The sequence below is a fragment of the Epargyreus clarus genome, unplaced genomic scaffold, assembly GCF_041222505.1.
Source record: "Epargyreus clarus isolate Ecla_fem2 unplaced genomic scaffold, WU_Ecla_fem_2.2 ptg000006l, whole genome shotgun sequence".
Taxonomy (NCBI): domain Eukaryota; kingdom Metazoa; phylum Arthropoda; class Insecta; order Lepidoptera; family Hesperiidae; genus Epargyreus; species Epargyreus clarus.
In genome coordinates this window covers 279,447-289,298 of record NW_027332214.1, presented here as the reverse complement: position 1 = coordinate 289,298, position 9,852 = coordinate 279,447, and the positions used below count along the sequence as shown (strand labels likewise).

The following is a 9,852-nucleotide window of genomic DNA, read 5'->3' as shown; positions in this document are numbered from 1 at the left end:
TATTGCTTAATTCTTAGGACAGATGTGAGTAGGTACTTATAAAGAATGCTTCAGTAGGTATTAGTAATGTGGTGGGTAGGTATGGGGATTAGTCCATTATAATTGTTATGAAGGTGGTAGAACCCTTTGCGGTTCCACTCCGGCGGCACCACCAGCTACCTATTTCTATCTAATAACAGCAGTGTTAGGCGCTGCTGTATTCCGGTTTGAAGGGTGTGGTAAGGGAGACAGACTTTTCCGAGGCGTTCCAGCTTAGTCCTCAGGGGTAGCGGCGCATCTGTGGCCGACCTCGGGTAGGAGTACCTAGTCCTGTCTGGGGTTGATTACAGATGTCCATGGGTGGCAGTAGCCACTTACCATCAGGTGACTGCATGCTCGTCTGCTACTCCTATATTATAAAAAAAAATGTTAAGTATAAATAACTCTTTATAGGCATTTTCAAATTTAGTATTTTTTCGGCACACGTTACTTCCTCATGCCATACAACATAATCATAGGCTGTCAGTACCCTGTCATACATTGATTGAATCAAGGCGGTTTGGCAACAGCGGCGCGGTCGGGCTCGCGTGAAATTAAACTGTCCCACGGACGCTCGCCAGATGATTTATTGGCACCTATAAGATCCATCAACCTTTTAAAAAGTAGGCAAGATGCATAACAAAACTAGGAAGTAGATTAAAAAAAGATTATACGCCTTAGACATCGTTACTTCAAGCAGACAGGCAGTACCATAGTTATTTAATATGACTGTACCGTGTATCTGTTGTGTGCAATGCACGGTGCAATGCGTAGGTAGGTCTGTACTTGGGATTGCAATCCTGGAAATTTAGAATGGGAAACCAGATTTATAAACACAATGCTGTCCCTACTAATTTATATGCATCTACCAATACCTATATGACATATAAAATTACTTTTTCAAATAAACATTTCATTTTGGACGTGTGCTCCCGAGTTGACTCCCATCTTAACGCGCTTCTTCTCGCTCTCTTACACCACAGGACTAGTACCGTCTTCGTGGAAGGTTGCTTTTGTTCATCCGATCGATCGCAGTGACCCGGCCAACAACAGACCTATAGCAATAATATAGGGAGGTTTCCCTGCTCTCAAAGCTAATGGAGCGTGTGACAAATGCACAGCTCCTAAGTTACCTCGATGACCACCAGCTGATCAGCGATCACCAATATGGTTTTCGCAAAGGCCGTTCAGTTGGTGATCTTCTAGTGTCCCTTACACACAGATGGGTGCAAGCCATTGAGAGCAAAGTTGAGGCGTTGGCAGTTAGCCTGGACATCGCCAAGGATTTTTCCTTAATGTGTCTGTCTGATGATGAGAATAACGCCATCTAGTATTCAATAGCAAAATAGTGTAAAGTGGCATTAGCTAATGATAAAGTTAAATTATTACATTACTAGCGCCATCTAGTATCTAGTAGTAGACACGTTACTACAATGTTATTTTTTGTTTTAATTATTTTTAGGACATTTATCTATTTAAAAGCAAAAAAAATAATCTGCTGATATTTTTTATATTTCAAAATTATATTTTTACTTATATAAATATTATTAAATAAGGTGTATGTATATGGCAATACTTTCATTATGCACTGTCTTGCTTTTGCTTGTCTGTATGAATGTAAATTTCAGAAATTCAGATTGAATTTGTGAAGTGCTAATGTTCATTTATTCATATTATAGTTATTCCTCATATTATGGGCACGGAAATAGCTGTATCTTTTAGTGCGTTACGAGCCCAGTTAGAAAATGAAAGGAGTAGTTTGTTTAAAATAGATGAAAACATTAAAAAGATAGTACAAACAACAGGACGTTTTTCTAACGATAGGTTAGTGTTGGCTTGTCATTCATTTTATGATTATGATTAGTATTTTTGTGTAATACATATCGGTAATTTATAGGTTTAACCCTTCGGGAGACTATGCAAGAGGAGGGTCTCGCCAAGGCCGGAATTCATACCCCGACGCGGGCAATAACTACAAAAATGATGATTTATTCAACAAACGTAAACACGAGACTAAAACTGTATTTAGTAGGTGAGTTTAATTTAAAATAACAATACATAGGCTAATACATTATACACCATCTCGGTGCACCATGAATTCTGCTACTAATGACATCATTTCATTATCTCTAAGATCGGAGCTAGGTACTTGATTACTTTATGTACTTTTAATTAATGTTATTTAATGACATTCGTTCCGGTCAGCCGATCGGTTTTAGTATTTATGTCTCATGTATCCCTTTTTTTATAAAGTTTACATACAAAACTACTATAAACTTTTATATATACACAGTTATTTATGCATTAGAGGTGGATGTCTAAAATGCTGAACATTGCACATTTTTGTTATGTTATAATTGGCATAGAAATTAATCGATTATTGTTACAGCTATCACAATGTTAATCTATATTTATTGTAATCACAGTATGAATATTGATAACAAATGGCGGAACAACTTCCGATATAACAAACTTATTAACTCATACTTTAATTATGTGTACAAATAACCATTCTGGCATTATTGCATTGGATTCTACTTTCTAGCACTATTTTTATTTTTGTTTATAGTATTGTATATTGGTTGATCAATCCATCCATCCATCAGCCTCTAAGTATCCACTGCTCGATATAGGCCTCCCCTAATCTGCGCCATTCAGACTGATTTTTGGCTGACTCCAGTCCGCTTCAGATCATCAGTCCGCCTGACCAAGGTTGTTTTGTACTCCTTTGCCGAGACATGATCTCCATTTGAGGACCTTCCTACTCCATCGTTTGTGTCCTGTTTATTGAGTGAAAACAACTCTAAATTGTATATTAATTATTGTTCAGGCTCTCAGCAAGAGTAAATGACAGTGATGGTGAAGATGATGGGCCGGGTACAAAAAAGGCGCGAGTGCCGTCAGCCGTGTGCCGGGAGCTGCCGACACGGGCGGCTGTGCTCCGCGCCCAGGGCGATGACGAACAAGCTAGAAAACGCAACCGGAGAATATTTGGCTCTCTACTTGGCACATTACAGAAATTCAAGCAGGAAGAAATTACCCTTCAGACTAAGGTAAAATTTGTGGCCAGGTTGATTTCATTTACTCGTAAAATTTACTAGAAGTTGTGACTTGTACATTGTAGGAAAAAGTAGTCTATTTACTTACATAATTTTAATGCTTTTATGATGTTTTTCATCATAGCATCATGTCTACAGATCCTATTATACAATAACATTCACATCATAAAAAGTCAATTAAAACATTCAGTCTTTTGCTTTAACTATACCTATAATTCATTTCTAGGAAGAGAAAAAAGCTCAAGTGGAAAGAAAAATAGAAGAACAAGCACGGTTAGAAAAAGAAAGGGAACAGAAAGAACGGAAGACATTGTTTGCTGAGAGGGAACACAAAAAGTCCACTATTAAGGCCTTGGAAGCCAAGATGGGCAGGGTTCAGGAGTTTGAGAAGTGGGAAGAGTCACAGAAGACCCTGGGTAACTTCATCCTCACCAAAGTGAAGCCGCACATATACTGGCTGCCAAAGAAAATGTCGGAGAAGGCACAAGAGAGGTTGGACTCTAGTAGAAAATACCATGAGAGTAAGTATGATTCGGTTTTGATATGCATGTTAACAAATTTAATATTGTACTTGATGCACGTAAATCATATTGTTCAATATTACAGCAAAGTACGGTCCTTTATATCGCAGTAAGTATAAAGTGTGCACAACTACTTATCAATAAATAAAGGAATTTTATTTATAAGCCTTTCTCATAATTATTGCTAATTTTTCTTTTATTACTAAATTCGAATAAGAAGAAGATTGTATTTTTGGCTGTATTTTCTTTCTAACTAACATTTTAGCATTGAAGATTTATTTTATAACCAATAACACCAAATGGATGGTTTTGTACAGAATGCATGGTAAGAAAGAGGGAGCAGCTTCAAGAGGAGCTGCAGCGAATAGAGGCGAGGTGTCTTCGACCACGAGGACCTGGTGCTAAGGAAAATGATCCCGAGAACTCACATGAAGATGAAGATAAATCAGGACAAGTACATAAGGATGTTGAAATTAAGGTTAGAATACAACAAATTAACATAAATTACAGTAAATACGACACAGACATTGTTGGAACTGATTTCAAGGCATGCGAAATACTTCAATGTTTTTGATTTTGTAAGTCAATTTGTGTTGTAATTTTTTTTTTAGTATTAATAATGTAAATTAGGCACACAGATGTGGCACTGATTTTTCATAAAGAAACACCTTTCAAAAAGAAGACACCTATAATATGTTCAAAAAGAATTTCTATAAGAATGAATTATTAATAAATCCAACTAGAATTGAATTTGATTGTTCAAACCACATACCTATCAAAAAAACAAATACAGGTCTATGGTTCAAACACAACAATACACTAGCTTCATTTGTACAACTTCTTGCAAGATTGTTTCTAACTAACTTAGTGTATTTTCCAGGATGAAGACAGAGGCCGAAAGCGAGACAAGTTTGCTATGGACGTGGATTTGGAAAAGGATGACAGTGATGGAGATGATAGACATGATGATGCAGCTGAGAATCAGGCTATTAAAGAAGAGAAAGGTAAAGAATAAGTATTAATGATAATAACTAACACCACCCGCGTGATGACCTGCGTGGCGGAGCGGTCACCATACCCATCTGACGCGCAGAGGGTCCCGGGTTCGATCCCCAGCCAGACAGAAATCTAATTGATGAATTTAGGTTTCTGTCTCTGGGTCTGGGTGTTTGTGTATTTGTCTGTGTGTGTCCATGGCAACCATGACACAGGGAATCCTAGGTTGGGTCAGTGAGTTGAAAAAGCGTACCAATGTACAACAAACTTAAGTATATGACTGTGTATGTGAAGATGAAGGGTTCCTTTATGTATACAGCAAAGTCAATGCAATTTTAGGTAGTAATTTTAGGCAACAATTAATAAGGAAAATTTTATTTATTGGAATACTAAAGTGTCGCGATAAGATAATTATTTAATAATGCAGATGTGTTAATTGTATTAATTATGAATCTTGTTGTTTTGAAAATTAGTGCATTATGTAGCATTAATAAATTGGAAAAAAAATCATATCAATTTATTTGTTTATTACAGAGTCAGATGAAAGTAAAATGGATACAACAGCAGAACAGGACATCACCCCAGAAGCACCGGAGGCAACAGTAGAGAAAGTGGAAAACATGGATACAAGCGGAAGCAAAACAAGTGTTAATGATGCAGACAAACCCACTGAGCCCTCGGAACCTTCAGATCATTCCTAACTGTTTAACCATAGTGAGAACCCAACAAGGAGTTTACTTAAATTTGAGCCTGGATAAATGAATAAATCAACTTATTTAACTAATTCAATATATAAAAGTCAGTATTTAAATATGTGCGCCTAAGGAATATTATTAATTCTATAAAGAAAAATCAGGTTGAACAGAGTCAATTAGATGATATATATTTTGTATTATTTTTACAAGCTGGGAACATAGAATATTATAAAACATTAGTATGGTAGATAAGAATACAATAGAACTAAGACTTTGCTCTTCTTTACAAAACTGGGGTTCTAAGATTATATTGCCCCTTTCTCATAATGTCCTTTCTCGCAGAGTATGGACAAGGATATACATTTTTGGGAAAAAGTCTTGCAGATTATGCACTGAGACTTTGCTAGAAATGGATATCTTCAACTAAAGGTACATTAGGTATGTCACTGCACATTAAATTGCATAGTTATTGGAATAATTCTTCCTCAATATGCCTTATAAGTATAAAATGCCTTATAACATTTTGTTACAATACCATATAGTCCGCTATAGACTGAAAATTCAAAGTTTACATATTTTAACCAGACTCAAGTTTAAGTTCCAATCCTTCTGGCCACTGCGTACTGTGTAGTGAAGTGTGCGCTATATAGTGTATTAAGTAAAATAGATAACTTGTGAGCATCGGAATATATTTGCCCAATCATCGTGAAATAAAACATCAAATCTTATAAGGCTTTTATTTTATTAAAAATGTCTAGTACAAAAAGGTGTAATATAAAATAATTTGCGACAACACATATCTTGGCAGGAATGTTAAATAATACAATTAATTTTGTTGCATAAAAAGTATTAATTAATTAGGCAGGTTTTCTTAATCCTGCTGTCTTCAGGCCCTACATATTAATATTATTTTGAATTAGTAAATGCTATGCAGAATATAAAAGCAAGTACAAGGGTACTAAAATAAATAAATAGTTGACACTATAGGAATACTATTTGCAACAATATTTACGTAATATCAATATGTGTGCATGTGTACAATTTATAATATCCCTATATACCTTTCACATAAAGTGTATACCTTTATAACAATTATAAGCACAGTTATAAAGTAAATTGCAATTATACAATTGTTATGTTATTGCCTTTTTTTGCATATAGGGCTTAAAATGGCCCATGACTCACTCATACCTCACTTGACATTGTAAAATAGCAAAAATATAATAAATACATTAAGTTGGTCATAAAATACAAGGGGCGTAATCAATCGAGCGTAAATATCCGTGAAGCGATGTCGTCTAGCATCCAGTCCATACCGTCCAGCAGATTCTCGCCGGTGACGGCCGAGCAGCGCACGATGCGCCAGTGGTGCGACTTGATGCTGTCCAGCTCTAGTGCCTGATAGGATCACATAGTACATTAGAAACAGGTCCAATTTTACTTGCGTTTCCTTATGCTACGGAAGTTTTATCGTTAGTATGATCAGTGTTAACAAAACGAAATATTATTTCATGTTACTTTTAGTTCATTGGAGCATTGGATTGTACACACATTTTTGAGATAATTTACAATTAATGATTTTTGAAGAACCCTAATTAATTTTTAAGGCACTACTATGAAAACTAGGGCTAAAATTACAAATTTCTATTCCTATTTTAAGAAACAAATTCTACAGACATAATTATTATCATATAATTCAATTCATTTAAGAAAGCTCCTTTAAGAATTATAGTATTACTACGAAAGCTACTTCCAGAGCTATTTCATTGCAAAATCTTAGAACTAATTGTATTTTTTCTTTAATCAGAACATATTCATATTGTTTCAATCAACCAACCTCTCTAATCTCCTGCAAGTTGAGAGCACCAGGCAGATCAGACTTATTGGCCAGCACCAACAGAGTGGCTCCAGCAAGCCTCTCCTCCCTGAGCAGAGAATGCAGCTCGTGCGCGCAGTCCGCCAGTCGCCGCGCGTCCGCGCTGTCCACTACCCACGCTACACCATCTGTGCTCTCGAAGTAGTTCTTCCAATATGATCTGTAACAAATAATGGAAAAATGTTAAACCCACAGGTGTTGCCAAGAGTAGGCCCCGTCCTCCAGCAATTCAAAAACCATGTCATACATTGGAATTCTACCATTCCTACTCCCATTACCTACCTCATCCATACCTCCCCTCCCTCTTTGCCTCCCTAAAATCCACCATTTCATATACCAGTTGAAAAATTGACTGACTGGCAGGTAGACTTGTAGTTTTTGGTATTGGTTTGAAGTACTAAAAAAGTTTGGATGAGCATGGAAATAATGATTATTTAGTTCACAAATATGTCTTATGTGTCAACAAAGAAGTATGGGAATGAAATAAGGGATCACAGTGATCGAGAATTTGCACCCACATAGATCGACACAATAGTTACAAGTTTTCTTATATATTTGCTAACATAACAATTTCAAGTAATTTGTAAGGCATCTTACATGTATCATAGAAGTACATATAGTACATTACAATACGAGGACGAAAAATTTTTTTCTGACAAGTGTGAGTTTGCAGGCCGAGCCGCAGGCGAGGACTGCAATCACACGAGTCAGAAAAACATTTTTCGTCCGCGTGTTGTATAAAATTTTATATTACGGGGTCGGAAATGGGGGTTTTGCGCACGCGAAGCGTGCGTAAAACGTCCATTTACGCACGCCGTGATATAAAATATATTATTTAGTGATAGTTATCCTTACCTTAAGGACCTCTGCCCACCCACATCCCATATATTCAGTTTGTAGCCCCTATGCTCCAAGGTTTTGATATTGAAGCCTAGTGTGGGAGATATTGTGTCAATAGGTTCTCCATTGAACCTCTTCAATATTGTGGTCTTGCCAGCATTGTCTAGTCCTCTGAGAGATAAATGTAAGGGTATGGTCTGTTTTGATATTGTATTAAAAAGGTATTACACACTGTATTGTTTTTTTTTTGTGAAAGTAGGCCATAGCTCTTGTGCTGTGTAAATAATGATCAAGAAACAAATTTAAATTAAAACTGTACATATAGAAATATATTTCAGTTTTGGATCCCTATGAAGGATAATAAGAATTGAATCTTTGTTTTAAAATCCAATTTTGCAGTAAGCCCTATTAAAAATTAGCAGTTTATTATCTGCTTAGATATAACAAATGAAGACACTCAAGTTTTATGGTTTTTAAAAAACAAACCCTAACCCTAATGGAGTTAAATACGTTTTAAAAGCTCTTAACGGTATATAATAACAGTTGAATATACTTTAAATTACTTAATAAGATACCACCTGTATAAGGTTCAACATTTAAAACTAAGTAGAACAAAAATTAATTCCCAACTTATTAGTTCAGGAGACGCGAAAATAAATAAAGAATAAGTTATATTAATAGAAACTAACTTCATATCGGTATACTTTTCGTAAAACTTCCACGAAAATAAAAAGGATACAGCATAAGTATTCGCATTTCCTTCTCCTTCTGCCGCAGTTTCTTCAAGATGGTTAGGAAACCCATTTCGAAAAACTTAAATTCTTATAACTTAACCTTTTCACATGCCTTTCTTATTTCATTGAGGAAAAATAATTATTTATGAGAAAATTTAAAACGGTGATGGAGAAACAAAAATATTGAATCATGAAATGAAATTGAACAAATGTCAATGTCAACGTTTGTCAAGTATTACTTATTATCACAGATTACGTATTTTTTATCAATTTTCTGAAATGGGAGATATGTATATATAGTGACAATAATACTGACTAATATATCTGCAGTAAAATCATTTATTTATATTTTTCTATATAAATACTTAATAATGCAATAATTTTGATAAATCATGGTGGTGAAAATTATAATATATTTTATTAATTCAAGATAAATTCGCCATGACTGAATGTGAGTATCTAACATAAGGTTACTTTACTGCAGAGTATTATAACTACATTTTTAGTTGTTCCATGATTGTAATCAGATTTAGATCTAACGAGATTAAAATTTACAATACTAATGAAAGCCTGTGCATGCAACGGTTATTTCTCAGCGTTGTAGATGTTTAAATTTAGAATTAGAAACAATGATATATAGTATGTTCATCATTCGGTAATATTTGTTTATTATCACTTTATACTAATAAAATCTATACACTCAACAAGTACGAGGAAGGTGACTGTACTATATACGAAACACTCTGAACTCTGGGTTTTCGTCCAATATAATATTCTATTTATAAATTTCATCTAGGGTTTACCGGAGTGCTAAAGTATGTCTGGGTGTATATGATTTATATATTTGTTTTTTGCTACGGTATCTGTGTTACTACTTAGAAAACCCTACATTGAGGAATTGAGAGATTGAGGGGGAAATTTTAAAAGCAAATTACACATAAAGTTGATTGGATTAAGTTATATTCTTAAATTTTGTAAAAAAAAACTTTTACGCGTTTAAATAAGAATTATCAACATTTTTAGAGGATTAAGTGGAAAATATATTTATTGATGAATTAATGTATCGTTTAAGTACACAGCTTAATATTTAAGCAAAAACAACCCTTTGTTTTC

At 34.9% G+C, this 9,852-nt stretch overlaps 2 protein-coding genes across 2 annotated transcripts; one reads left to right on the top strand and one right to left on the bottom strand.

Annotated features, from left to right (window-relative positions):
• Positions 1–1,619: 1,619 nt before the first annotated feature.
• Positions 1,620–6,020, top strand: Pnn (desmosome associated protein-like protein pinnin). Its single transcript, XM_073073487.1, has 7 exons — positions 1,620–1,842; positions 1,916–2,050; positions 2,849–3,071; positions 3,304–3,598; positions 3,916–4,076; positions 4,479–4,602; positions 5,129–6,020. The coding sequence occupies exons 1-7, from the start codon at positions 1,712–1,714 to the stop codon at positions 5,293–5,295; spliced, it is 1,236 nt and encodes a 411-aa protein (XP_072929588.1). The 5' UTR covers positions 1,620–1,711; the 3' UTR covers positions 5,296–6,020.
• Arl2 (ADP ribosylation factor-like 2) lies at positions 6,013–8,959 on the bottom strand. The gene is made up of 4 exons (XM_073073488.1): positions 8,745–8,959; positions 8,021–8,176; positions 7,127–7,325; positions 6,013–6,687 (listed from the first exon to the last, which is right to left on the bottom strand). The coding sequence occupies exons 1-4, from the start codon at positions 8,807–8,809 to the stop codon at positions 6,553–6,555; spliced, it is 555 nt and encodes a 184-aa protein (XP_072929589.1). The 5' UTR covers positions 8,810–8,959; the 3' UTR covers positions 6,013–6,552.
• Positions 8,960–9,852: the final 893 nt, after the last annotated feature.

What these genes read in the sequence shown, in the direction of transcription:
- Arl2 (XM_073073488.1), bottom strand. Translation starts at nt 8,809, where the DNA reads ATGGGTTTCCTAACCATCTTGAAGAAACTGCGGCAGAAGGAGAAGGAA. An exon ending in GGTGGGCAGAGGTCCTTAAG is followed by an intron (nt 7,326 to 8,020) that starts GTAAGGATAACT and finishes TATTTGTTACAG; the next exon opens with ATCATATTGGAAGAACTACT. An exon ending in ACTTGCAGGAGATTAGAGAG is followed by an intron (nt 6,688 to 7,126) that starts GTTGGTTGATTG and finishes TGATCCTATCAG; the next exon opens with GCACTAGAGCTGGACAGCAT.
- Pnn (XM_073073487.1), top strand. Translation starts at nt 1,712, where the DNA reads ATGGGCACGGAAATAGCTGTATCTTTTAGTGCGTTACGAGCCCAGTTA. An exon ending in ACTAAAACTGTATTTAGTAG is followed by an intron (nt 2,051 to 2,848) that starts GTGAGTTTAATT and finishes ATTATTGTTCAG; the next exon opens with GCTCTCAGCAAGAGTAAATG. An exon ending in GGCTATTAAAGAAGAGAAAG is followed by an intron (nt 4,603 to 5,128) that starts GTAAAGAATAAG and finishes TGTTTATTACAG; the next exon opens with AGTCAGATGAAAGTAAAATG.